This window comes from Coregonus lavaretus (assembly GCF_964263955.1).
Source record: "Coregonus lavaretus genome assembly, chromosome: 5".
In the NCBI taxonomy this organism is placed as follows: domain Eukaryota; kingdom Metazoa; phylum Chordata; class Actinopteri; order Salmoniformes; family Salmonidae; genus Coregonus; species Coregonus lavaretus.
Genome location: NC_139992.1, coordinates 36,424,845 through 36,438,813, shown reverse-complemented (window position 1 = coordinate 36,438,813; position 13,969 = coordinate 36,424,845). Strand labels below are relative to the sequence as shown.

Genomic DNA, 13,969 nt, shown 5'->3' with positions numbered 1-13,969 from the left:
ATGGCCTCACACGTGAATCCTTAAAGAGATGGGTGGGGCTTAAGAGGGTGTGAACGATGCTGAATGGGTGTAAACAAAGAAGAGCTCTCCAGTAGGTGTACCAAAACATTCAAGAGCCATTTTCTCAAAAATGGGGTTACAAGTTTATCAACTTTCAAAGCAGAATTACTTTCCCATTGTTCCTCAACTGTAGTGTATGATATACCATTTTCTACCTCTGAGTCTCCACTTTTATCCAATGTAAAAAAAAAAATCGAGCCGGTCGGTCACATTTATCAGTTAAATACAGTGCCTATAGAAAGTCTACAACCCTTTGAACTTTTTCCATTTTGTTGCGTTACAAAGTAGAATAGAAATAGATTTTAATTGTAAATGTTGTAATGGAAAAGTGAAATTAAAATTAGACACATTTATACAAATTAATAAAAATTCAATAACTAAAATAGTTGTTGCATAAGTATTTATTCAAGCAAGCCTAAATTAGTGCAGAAGTACAATTTGGCATAACAAATCACATAAGTTATTTGGACTCAAACTATGTGAAATTATTTTTTAAGGACTACCCCTTCCTCTGTCCTCCATACATACAACATCTGTAAGGTCACTCAGTCAAGTATTGAATTTCAAGCACAGATTCAACTACAAAGACCAGGGAGCTTTTCGAAAGCCTCCTAAAGAAGGGCAGTGATTGGTAGATGGGTAACAATAACAAATCAGACATTGAATATATTTTTAAGCATACACAGACATCAAAGATGCAGTCATCCTTCTGAACTGAGCTGCAGGAAGAAAACTGCTTAGGGATGTCACCATGAGGCCATTGGTGATTTTAAAACAGCTACAGAGTTCAATGGCAGTGATGGGAGAAAACTGAGGATGGATCAACAACATTGTAGTGACTCCACAATAATGACCTAAATTACAGAGTGAAAAGAAGAATACAAATATACTGAATAAAAATATGCATATGTATGCAGGTAACAGAAAATGGAACCGACAGAGAGGGCTGCCTTGCTTTTAGCTCTTAGGAAACTTTGGACTGTGGGCTCTTCTTCTCTGTGGCCAACGTGAGTAAGACATTTAAGCGTGTTAACCCTCGCAAGGCTGCCGGCCCAGATGGCATCCCTAGCCGCATCCTCAGAGCATGTGCAGACCAGCTGGCTGGTGTGTTTACGGACATAATAATCTCTCCCTATCCCAGTCTGCTGTCCCCACATGCTTCAAGATGGCCACCATTGTTCCTGTACCCAAGAAAGCAAAGGTAACTGAACTAAATGACTATCGCCCTGTAGCACTCACTTCTGTCATCATGAAGTGCTTTGAGAGACTAGTCAAGGATCATATCACCTCTACCTTATGTGCCACCCTAGACCCACTTCAATTTGCTTACTGCCCCAATAGATCCACAGATGATGCAATCACCAACACACTGCCCTATCCCATCTGGACAAGAGGAATACCTACAGTGGGGAGAACAAGTATTTAATACACTGCCGATTTTGCAGGTTTTCCTACTTACAAAGCATGTAGAGGTCTGTAATTTTTATCATAGGTACCTTTCAACTGTGAGAGACGGAATCTAAAACAAAAATCCAGAAAATCACATTGTATGATTTTTAAGTAATTAATTTGCATTTTATTGCATGACATAAGTATTTGATACATCAGAAAAGCAGAACTTAATATTTGGTACAGAAACCTTTGTTTGCAATTACAGAGATCATACGTTTCCTGTAGGTCTTGACCAGGTTTGCACACACTGCAGCAGGGATTTTGGTCCACTCCTCCATAGAGATCCTTCAGGTTTCGGGGCTGTCGCTGGGCAATACGGACTTTCAGCTCCCTCCAAAGATTTTCTATTGGGTTCAGGTCTGGAGACTGGCTAGGCCACTCCAGGACCTTGAGATGCTTCTTACGGAGCCACTCCTTAGTTGCCCTGGCTGTGTGTTTCGGGTCGTTGTCATGCTGGAAGACCCAGCCACGACCCATCTTCAATGCTCTTACTGAGGGAAGGAGGTTGTTGGCCAAGATCTCGCGATACATGGCCCCATCCATCCTCCCCTCAATACGGTGCAGTCATCCTGTCCCCTTTGCAGAAAAGCATCCCCAAAGAATGATGTGTCCACCTCCATGCTTCACGGTTGGGATGGTGTTCTTGGGGTTGTACTCATCCTTTTTCTTCCTCCAAACACGGCGAGTGGAGTTTAGACCAAAAAGCTCTATTTTTGTCTCATCAGACCACATGACCTTCTCCCATTCCTCCTCTGGATCATCCAGATGGTCATTGGCAAACTTCAGACGGGCCTGGACATGCGCTGGCTTGAGCAGGGGGACATTGCGTGCGCTGCAGGATTTTAATCCATGACGGCGTAGTGTGTTACTAATGGTTTTCTTTGAGACTGTGGTCCCAGCTCTCTTCAGGTCATTGACAGGTCGTGCCGTGTAGTTCTGGGCTGATCCCTCACCTTCCTCATGATCATTGATGCCCCACGAGGTGAGATCTTGCATGGAGCCCCAGACCGAGGGTGATTGACCATCATCTTGAACTTCTTCAATTTTCTAACAATTGCGCCAACAGTTGTTGCCTTCTCACCAAGCTGCTTGCCTATTGTCCTGTAGCCCATCCCAGCCTTGTGCAGGTCTACAATTTTATCCCTGATGTCCTTACACAGCTCTCTGGTCTTGGCCATTGTGGAGAGGTTGGAGTCTGTTTGATTGAGTGTGTGGACAGGTGCATTTTATACAGGTAACGAGTTCAAACAGGTGCAGTTAATACAGGTAATGAGTGGAGAACAGGAGGGCTTCTTAAAGAAAAACTAACAGGTCTGTGAGAGCCGGAATTCTTACTGGTTGGTAGGTGATCAAATACTTATGTCATGCAATAAAATGCAAATTAATTACTTTAAAATCATACAATGTGATTTTCTGGATTTTTGTTTTAGATTCCGTCTCTCACAGTTGAAGTATACTTATGATAAAAATTACAGACCTCTACATGCTTTGTAAGTAGGAAAACCTGCAAAATCGGCAGTGTATCAAATACTTGTTCTCCCCACTGTATGTAAGAATGCTGTTCATTGACTATAGCTCAGCATTCAACACCATAGTACCCTCCAAGCTCATCATTAAGCTCGAGGCCCTGGGTCTGAACCCCGCCCTGTGCAACTGGGTCCTGGACTTCCTGACGGGCCGCTCCCCAGGTGGTGAAGGTAGGAAACAACACCTCCACTTCGCTGATCCTCAACACGAAGGTGCACGCTCAGCCCCCTCCTGTACTCCCTGTTTACCCATGACTGTGTGGCCAAGCACGCCTCCAACTCAATCATCAGACAACACAACAGTAGAAGGCTTGATTACCAACAATGACGAGACAGCCTACAGGGAGGAGGTGAGGGCTCTGGGAGTGTGGTGCCAGGAAAATAACCTCTCACTCAACGTCAACTAAACAAAGGAGATGACAAACTGAAATGGTCCACCCACACAGACAGTGTGGTGAAGAAGGGGCAACAGCGCCTCTTAAACCTCAGGAGGCTGAAGAAATTTGTCTTGGCACCTAAAACCCTCACAAACTTTTACAGATGCACAATTGAGAGCATCCTGTCGGGCTGTATCACCGCCTGGTACGGCAACTGCACTGCCTGCAACCGCAGGGCTCTCCAGAGGGTGGTGCAGTCTGCCCAACGCATCACCGGGGGCAAACTACCCGCCCTCCAGGACACCTACAGCACCCGATGTCACAGGAAGGCCAAAAAGATAATCAAGGACCACAACCACCCGAGCCACTGCCTGTTCACCCCACTATCATCCAGAAGGGGAGGTCAGTACAGGTGCATCAAAGCTGGGACCGAGAGGCTGAAAAACAGCTTCTATCTCAAGGCCATCAGAGTGTTAAATAGCCTTCACTAGCACATTAGAGGCTGCTGCCTATATACATAGATTAGAAATCACTGGCCACTTTAATAAATGGAACACTAGTCACTTTAATAATGTTTACATATATTGCATTACTCATCTCATATGTATATACTGTATTCTATACTATTCTACTGTATCTTAGTCTATGCCGCTCTGACATTGCTCATCCATATATTCATTTATATATTCTTAATTCAATTTCTTTACTTAGATTTGTGTGTATTGGGTATATGTTGTGAAATTGTTCGATATTACTTGTCTGATACACAAGCATTTCGCTACACCCACAATAACATCTGCTAAACACGTGTATGTGACCAATAAAATTTGATTTGATTTGAAAAGGGCACTAAAGTAATACTGTAGAAAAACACAGCGAAAGAATACACTTTTTGGCCTAAATGCAAAGCCTTATGTTTGGGGCTAATCCAACACAACACATCACTTGGTAACTGCCTCCTTACTTTCAAGTATGGTGGTTGCTGCATCATGATATGGGTGTGCTTGACATTGGCAAAGACTGGGGAGTTTTCAGGATGAAAAGAAATGGGATGGAGCTAAGCACAGGCAAAATCCTAGAGGAAAATCTGCTTCAGTATGCTTTACACCAGACACTTGGAGAGGAATTCACCTTTCAGCTGGACAATAACCTACAACACAAAGCCAAATCTACACTGGAGTTGCTTACCAAGAAGACCGTTAAAGTTTGAGTGGTCAAGTTACAGTTTTGATTGAAATCTGCTTGAAAATCAATGGCAAGACTTGAAAATTGCTGTCTAGCCATGATCCCCAAACACCTTGACAGAGCTTGAAGAATTTTGAAAAGAATAATGGGCGAATATTGCACAATACAGGTGTGCAAAGCTCTTATTAGACTTACCCAAGAAGACTCACAGCTGTAATCGCTGGGAAAAGGTGTTTCTAACATGTATTGTCTCAGGGGGTGAATACTTATCTAATCAAGATATCTTAGTGTTTTATTTTCCATTCATCTTAAAAATTATTTAAAAAAAATCTTCCACTTTGACATTCAAGTGTTTTGTGTAGATCGTTGACGAAAAATAACAATTAAATCAATTTTAATCACACTTTGTAACATAATAAAATGTGAAGAAATCCAAGGGGGGTGTAGACTTTCTATAGGTACTGTAAGTGTACCACAACTCATTCCAATGATAAGATCTCTGTTTCTCACCATGTCGGTCTGTCTGTCTGTCTATCTGACCCTTGAGTTTTACAGGTTTGAACACAGATGGTCCTCCCCACAGAATTGAACACTATATTTCATCTCTACGGTCCTCCCTATATCCTTTCCTCCGTTCTGCTATTTGAACCAACTGAGGAAAACGAATGAACTTCAGAAAAGCTGTGTTCCTCAGGTATCTATGACTTCAGACAAACATACAAACAGACAGAGCTAGACAGACAGACAGACGGACAGACGGACAGCGTGGGCAGCCTGCTAGCCATGCCTTTGTTTGAATTCAGATTGTTGTGTTTCATTGCTCAGACTCAGACTGATCATGCCTGATCTATCCTGGCTGCGCCCTCTTCCTCCACCATCGCCCGCCAACTCGTCTGTCAATGCAATCGATTACTTCATGATGACTTTGAAAATGATATCGCCCACCAGAGATATCTGATTTAATCAACATATTTCTGGAATTGACATGATCTTTCATCATCATCCATTGTTACTCTATTTAAAGAGTTTATTATAACTTGTGCAATTCAACTGGGTTAGCATCCACGTTGAACACCACATGTTGTCTGAATGTTCTTCAGAATATTTGACAACTACAATGTATGTTGGCTAATATTTTTTAGGCACACATACACTGATCATGATATGGTCTGTCTGTTTGTTTGAGATGTCTTGTTTTTTTTACCCTGAAGGAGAAGGCCTAGAGATACGGTTCCATTTGCTTATACAGTACTTGCTAAGAATGAACTGACCTCGATAATGTAGTCGTTACCATCTTTTCCGTGGACGGCTTTCACAGCACAGATATCAAGGCCCCCAAACATCTCGGCACAGGAGTCCACCCACAGACGATATCTAGAACACAGTGAAATCCACAATTGATAAGTCATTGTCAATTACAAAACATACTTTTTCAGTGAAAAACAACTTTTGGTAACACTTTACTTAAAGCCTACAGCTATAATGCTATATAAAAAAACACAATAATAAATAGAAAAACATCTATAAGCTTTCATAATTTCTTATAATAAGGCTTATATGTTATGTCTAACAAAGTGTCTATAGGCTTACCTGTCTGTCATAGCGATCTGTTCCAACATGGCTGAGCCTGTGTTAGCCTTCCAGTTGCCTGAGATGGACGTCCTCCTAGAAAAGGTGAAATCAAATCAAAGAGAAAATCAAGGAAATGAATCAGGCATTCAGCTATCCTCTGGACCGGAATGGAAAGCAATGGTCAGCTAGCTTAGTCATTGTGTTTGTTTTTGTAGTTCAACAGAAGACCCTGGGGGGGAAATGTTATAGTTGAATTCTACATTGATGATGATTGCAATGTACGCCGAGGAAATAAGTTGAGATAAGGAAGTAAATTCGACTCCTCTCATTCAAGCAATAATTGTTTGGATTGAGAGACATGAAAGTAGAAAGGGCGTAGATCCACACTTTCATTGTTACTGTACATGTTGTTTTAAATTTACTGCACAAGGTCTGTTGTATTCAAGAGGGTGCTTTCAGCATTTGAAATTGAAGTGGCTGGTTACTCAGAGAAGATAACATCAGTTCAAGCTGAGATTGAGCCTATAAGGCTGAAGTTGCCCAGTGGTCACAGTCACGTTGGCTGATGCTGTCACTTCCCTCTGGGAGAGAGAATGGAATGCCAGTGCAGGGTGCAACACTGGTTGTTGTCCCGGGGTAGAGAAGGAAGTGCTGTGGTGTGGGTGAGCCCTGCACGGCTCCACTGAGTGGGAAGGGTGTACATTTACATTTTAGTCATTTAGCAGATGCTCTTATCCAGAGCGACTTACAGGAGCAATTAAGGTTAAGTGCCTTGCTCAAGGGCACATCGACAGATTTTTCACCTAGTCGGCTCGGGGATTAGAACCAGCGACCTTTCGGTTACTGGCACAACGCTCTTAACCACTAAGCTACCTGCCGCCCCCACTAAGCTACCTACCATGGGCCTCTTCCCACACTCACATTGGTATGAAAGCTGGACTATTCTAAGGTCTGTCTCTGTCTCTCTATCCATCTCTCTCTTTCTCTCCGTCTCTTTTTGTTTCCCTTCATCTGTCTCTGTTTCCATGTCTATCTCTCCCCCTCCCTCTCTCTGGTAAAGTCATTCACATGCAAGCCATATAGTTTCATTCTAGTCACATTCATTCCTGACATGTCCAAGTCACAGACAAAACCCAGTGTACACAGCATAGAGACTACATCATACTTACATGTAGGCCTTGTAGTTGTTGCCGATTTTCTGGATCCTGATGTCGTACTTGGACAGGACGTAGGGCTCAGAGGTGGCATAGGTTCTGGCCAGCGCCACCACACTGGTAATATCCTGGAAGTCAAGTTCGTTCTCCACTTTGATCTGAAACAGGCCACTAATTAGTTAATCGGCAGGAAGATATGCCTAATTGGTGCTTTTTGATGGTTAATTACCAAGCATGCTATAAAAGCAATGAGACAGGAGCTGAAGTAGACTGTTAGAATCCCACAGGAATGTAAATCCAACACAGACAGGATAATGAAAAGCTTCCTCTCTGGAAAATTTTAGGATTTTAGGAGCTGCACGTTTCTCACACCCATGAGACCATCAGGTACACAGTGACTTCATATACAGACATTACAGTAATAATTGATTGCATTTACAGCGCATTCGGAAAGTATTCAAACCCCTTGAATTTTTCCACATTTTGTTACGTTACAGCCTTATTCTAAAATTGATTTAAAAAAATATCCTTCATAAATCTACACACAATACCCCATAATGACAAAGCAAAAACAGGTTTTTAGAAACAATTTCTAATCCTATCTGCAGATCCTCTCAAGCTCTGTCAGGTTGCTGCACAGCTATTTTCAGGTCTCTCCAGAGATGTTCGATCGGGTTCAAGTCCGGGCTCTGGTTGGGTCACTCAAGGACATTCAGAGACTTGTCCCGAAGCCACTCCTGCGTTGTCTTGCTTAGGTTCGCTGTCCTGTTGGAAGGTGAACCTCTCTGTACTTTGCTCCGTTCATCTTTTCCTCGATCCTGACTAGTCTCCCAGCTGAAAAACATCCCCACAGCATGATGCTGCCACCACCATGCTTCACCTTAGGGATGGTGCCAGGTTTCCTCCAGACGTGACGCTTGGCATTCAGGCCAAAGAGTTCAATCTTGGTTTCATCAGACCAGAGAATCTTGTTTCTCATGGTCTGAGAAACTCCAAGTGGGCTGTCATGTGCCTTTTACTGAGGAATGGCTTCCGTCTGACCACTCTACCATAAAGGCCTGATTGGTGGAGTGCTGCAGAGATGGTTGTCCTTCTGAAAGGTTCTCCCATCTCCACAGAGGAACTCTAGAGCTCTGTCAGAGTGACCATCACCTCCCTGACAAAGGCCCTTCTCCCCCGATTGCTCAGTTTGGCCTGGCGGCCAGCCCTAGGAAGAGTCTTGGTGGTTGCAAACATTTTCCATTTAAGAATGATGGGAGGCCACTGTGTTCTTGGGGACCTTCAATGCTGCAGAAATGTTTTGGTACTCTTCCCCAGATCTGTGCCTCGACACAATCCTGTCTCGGAGCTCCACGGACAATTCCTTCGACCTCATGGTTTTTGCTCTGACATGCACTGTCAACTGTGGGACCTTCTATAGACAGGTGTGTGCCTTTACAAATCATGTCCAGTCAATTGAATTTACCACAGGTGGACTCCAATCAAGTTGTAGAAACATTTCAAGGATAATCAATTGAAACAGGATGCACCTGAGCTCAATTTCGAGTCTCATAGCAAATGGTCTGTATACTTATGTAAATAAGGTATTTCCGGTTTTTGTTTTATATACATTTGCAAAAATGTCTAAAAACCTGTTTTCGCTTTGTCATTATGGGGTATTGTGTGTCGATTGATGAGGATTTTTATTTATTTAATCTATTTTAGAATAAGGTTGTAACATAACAAAATGTTGTAAAGGTCAAGGGGTCTGAATACTTTCTGAATGCACTGTATATAGCACGTTTCCACTTACAGTAGGTGCTCAAATGTGCTTTACATAGTAAGGGAGTAAACTCAACTCTTCCACCACTAATATGCTAGACAACATTTTGATGGAAATGACAAACAGTAGCTAAATTCAATTGATCCACAACTTATCCAAAGAGAACAAACAGTACAATTCTGTAGATTCCTTTTTCATACAGTACAGTAAACGCTAATCTACAGTATCTTTTGTCTTTTTAATGTAAACATGTTTGATTAAATATAATAACTGACAGGCACACTAAGCCTAAGACACCCAATTACCAACCAGATCTGTCTGTATTGATAGCTGTTGAAAGAGGGAAACTCCCTTAGACCATGGGAAAAGGGGCAAAGTAGTAGTAGACAGCCATAAATCCATATGATGTATGATGATAGCAGCCAGAGTCCTGGACATTCCCTTCATATTCCCTCCATTGACTCTCATTATCATCTCTCTGGCTGTTATCGTTGGCACTATGATTCATTCACCATGCGGTGGGAGTCGGTGGGAACAGTGAGGGGCTGTCGTGGACAGGGACGGACTGGACTGATGCTCTCACTTTCCCACCCACACTCCTCTCTCCTTTCAGCTCATCGCTTCTTCTCTCCAGTGGCCCAATTCACAAGTGAGATGGAGAGGTCTACTATGGTAAAGATATAGGGGAGGAGTTTGCCCACTTTTTGGATCAGGCATTTCATTCTCTGTTTGTCGTAACTACTCTAAGATTCTTACTTAGCATCTTGAGTATGTTTGACAGAGGTGGAGGTAGCTAGACAAGGGGGAAATGGTTTTCCTCTGTTCATATGAGGAAAGTATTTGTGTACTTGGCTACCCACTGTGGTTCCAAAGGTATAACCCAATACCTCTGGAGAGCCAGAGAAAAAGGAGCCAAACCATGGTGTAAATACGAGAAGCCTTGCAGAGAATAAGGTGAACCATTGAGTAAATAAAGTAAACCATAATACTGGAAGCAGAAACCATAAGGTAATTAAGAGGGTATGTACTGGTAGTTAGATCAAGAGCTGGGTGAGGTGGAAAGCAATGTGATTCTGGACACTGCCCAGTTTCAATGGTTGAGAAATATTCTCCAGTGTCTGCTAAGTCTGTCTACCCTTTAGTGAGCCATTCTCAACTCCCCCAACCAGGATTAACTCCTCCATGTGATGGACAGGCTGTATAGGTCTCTTTCTGATATCTGATATCATAAAAAACAACAACAAAATGGATTGACGTTAGACTAGGATGGGGAGATAGAAGTAACCAATCATTAACTTTTTTTTACAGTACTCACCTTGTCATCCTAAAAGATTTGGCCGTAACATTGCATTTCGGCTACAAATCATAAAGAACCGTTGAAGTGAAAACACTCTGCACTTTATGACGTAAATGTAAAATGTAAATTACATGTCATCAAATTAGGTTAAGCAAACGTAGTGTTAAAACAACTGAAAATCGTAACACTGGCCATAGTCCTAGTCCCAATTCCACAACTCCAGATACATTCATTTTAACCAATGTCTTTTGTCAAGAGTCTCTCAGCTCAACTTAAAAGCCATGTGAAGCACTTGAATGGCCTACATCCAGACCCTCTTCTCTCCCCCAGTTCTCAGTCCACTGTGAGGTCAGGGGGGTTAAATGAGGTCCTGGTCTACAATGGGCCTATGCTAAGTGATCCAGAGGGCATGTGGGAACTCTATAGCACTCCAGGTTCCTGTAAAGGAGGAAACCCAACCCAGCCCTTCAGATGAAAAGGGGGGATAAACTTATAGGAAGTGCTTCCCCCTGTGTACTGTGTGAACGCACAGACTCGGCCCGGGAGGTCCTGTATTATATGTGAGGAGGGCTCCATTTGGGGCTAGTAATCACTCGCTTTGGTTGGCTGTTTACTGAACTGCATGCTGTTGAAAGTGTGTGTGTGTGTGTGTGTTTTTTTTGCTTCCCTGTGTGTTTGCGTGCACGCTGTGGTGGTGCCACTTGCTAATGACCCACTTAGCTAGTTGTTATGCTGCCTGCCCGGTGCCTGGGTGCACCGAGGCGAACAGTCACATGCTTGTTTTAATCCTTGTTGTTATTTACAATGGTCTTATGAGAAAAATAGTCTTGGGGTTATGAGGCATGAGACGGCTTCTCTCCAGAGTTTAACATTTTGTATTCAATGGAGGATGGAATTTTATCAAACATGGACTGTAGAACAAAATGGTGAAACAAAGAACAGGAATAAGATATAAGGAAAAATTAAGATATATGCATGTTCAAGCTTTGTATATATTTTGCACTGCTGCTTTACACTGCTGCAGACTCACACTTACAGTAGCATATCCAGGCCTTAATGAGGTAACTAGAAGAGAGGTCTTCAGATCCTGACACTGATCAGCTTGCCGATGCCCATGTCACTCCCATATCTCCTCCCTAACTCCTTATGAACATGTAAACCCCCTGAAAAAGCCCCCAAAGTCCCTTCCTATCAGACAGGCTGTGAGATCATGGGTTTCGACAAGGACCAGATCTAGCTCAGCTTCACACCCTTCTCCACCTCCTCTCTGAGACTGATGGTCTGCTTATGGAAGGGATGTCATGCCATCATCACTCTGGCAAGCTCAGAGATACACACAGAAGAGATAAGGAGCCTGGTCTGTTATGTACAGCTCAACTCCTAACTGCACAGTATGTAATAGGTTAGCATAACAAACACAAACAAATCAAGACTAGACATGCAATGGTGGGGTGGAGAGATGAGCAGCCAGGGAGTGCCCAGACCTTAGTGGTGTGTGTGTGTGTGTGTGTGTGTGTGTGTGTGGTGTGTGTGGTGTGTGTGTGTGTGTGGTGTGTGTGTGTGTGTGTGTGTGTGGTGTGTGTGTGTGTGTGTGTGTGTGTGTGTGTGTGTGTGTGTGTGTGTGTGTGTGTGTGTGTGTGTGTGTGTGTGTGTGTGGTGTGTGTGTGTGTGTGTGGGGGGGGGGGGGGGGGGGGATCAACATCGCAGGGAAGCTTACCTTGCCAATGCCGGCGTGGGCATGGCCCATCTTGACTACCACGGGGAATGTTGGTGTTAACACCTGGGAAAGAACAAAGTAGAGTGTTACCACAGTCTGGAAAACCACCGGCAGAGGTCCTAATAACAACTAAATGGATGGAGGGTTTCTCTGAAGAGCAACCTTGATATCGTAATGGTAGCGTGTTAGGACTGTGAAGCAGGGAAACGTTTTAGCGCTACACTGAGGTCCCTATAATAAAAACCAGTATCTATCTATACCTAATATGATTGACAAGGGCTCCAATGACTAGGCTATGATTTAACTGCACTGTGCATGCGAGTGACTGACTAATAAAAGGAAAACACAAGTTCCTCCCCAAACTTAATTGCGAGGCATAGCTCAGACCTGACGTATGGTATAGAATCAAAACCTCATTGAAAAGAGAAAGACTTCTCAAAGACCATTATGGAACTACCACATTGAACTTAAAGCCACCCAATTTAGGGAAGCATGAGGTATTTTCTGAAGAATGTTGGTTTATTACACAGAAGAGAAGTTCTGGAAAACGAGAAAGGACGAGACCACAGCTTCTTGGGATGAGTTTAGACAACCCAGCCCCACCGCAGACATCAGGGCTTTCTCATAGCGTGGTGTGCAACGTGAGAGGAGGATGAAACGTCAACAGATTACTTCAAACTTGTTCTTTAAACACATTCTTGCCACTGATCAATCCCCTGATACCATTGTTAGATGGGGAATGTAATCTAAAGAGAGGGCTTATCCAGTTTGAAACCCCTTTCTAAATCTCCTATTTTTTCCCCACTTGTTTGAAATGGCACACGGAGATGAGATATAGACTCACTGGAGAGTTTGCGTCATCGTTCTCTATTTAACAGCCCCCTTTAGTTAGACTAGACAGTATCAAAGCCATCACATCAGTTACATGCATTCTGACACATAAATGTATATTACACTAGGCAGACACTAGAGAAACTTGGTCAGTTAACAGTGTTATGGTGGTATTAATAATATAATATGGCATGTCAAGTCGTGATATGGTATGGTAAAAACGGTTAATTTGTCTATAAAGTATTCTTCTGAGGAGTACATTACCTGAACAACATGAATGGGTTTTGTGTGTAACATCACGTACATTTTTATTGCAGTTGTTGCGGTACAATATAACATAACATCAGCGTTATAAGGTGGGCCTGGGTATAAAAACAGAGACTCTTCCTGACACACACTGAGAGAAAACATTTAGATAAGCAGAGAGATGTTCAGTCAGAGCAGAGGGCACACAGCCAGAGTATGCACACAGCCATGAGCTCAGGCCTGACAGACCTGCTAGGGCAAAGGCAGCTGCTGCTATCGTTTTATCCACCCCTCGTCTGGCTGTCAGTGGACAGGACTGAACAGAACAGAGAAGACCCCTGTCTGGATGTTGTCTTGTTAGTATTTATCTACACAGCGCTCTACTCTTCGACAGATGCGAGGTTGCTAGGACATCAGTGCCAACTGTGTTGAGAGATCTTGAAACCACAGCCCCAAGCTGTACTGGCAAGATAACACAATCTAACTTGCATCCATCATAGGCTGAAATCAACTTTAGTTGGTGTGTGAGTTGGAAGTGTAATTGTGAATTTATAATCCACTTTCAAACAAATATAATCATGACTACACAATCCATTTATACTAGTGAGTCAACCACTTGAAATCCCTAAAAATAGTACAAAGAGCTTCAGAACCCAGATAATAAGTATCCTCTGTTTAGGTGAAACACATTGGCTCATAGAAAGAGAAATTGACTCCTCAATGGATCTCTCAATTCATTATTTAAATTCTGAATAAATAGCTATATACCGATCAACAGTCACTGCCAATT

The 13,969-nt window shown here is 42.9% G+C and overlaps 1 protein-coding gene across 2 annotated transcripts in view; it reads right to left on the bottom strand.

The window, feature by feature from the left end:
• The window catches only part of syn3 (synapsin III), a gene marked incomplete at its 3' end in the record, with an annotated part of 141,783 nt that overhangs the window by 20,809 nt on the left and 107,005 nt on the right, over nt 1-13,969 (bottom strand). For both annotated transcript variants that reach the window (XM_084161942.1, XM_084161941.1), the window contains exons 7-10: nt 12,103-12,165; nt 7,342-7,484; nt 6,191-6,265; nt 5,872-5,974 (exon numbers count right to left, since the gene is read on the bottom strand). In XM_084161942.1, coding sequence (XP_084018068.1) covers nt 5,872-5,974; nt 6,191-6,265; nt 7,342-7,484; nt 12,103-12,165 — 384 coding nt within the window. The remainder of the gene's footprint in view (nt 1-5,871; nt 5,975-6,190; nt 6,266-7,341; nt 7,485-12,102; nt 12,166-13,969) is intronic.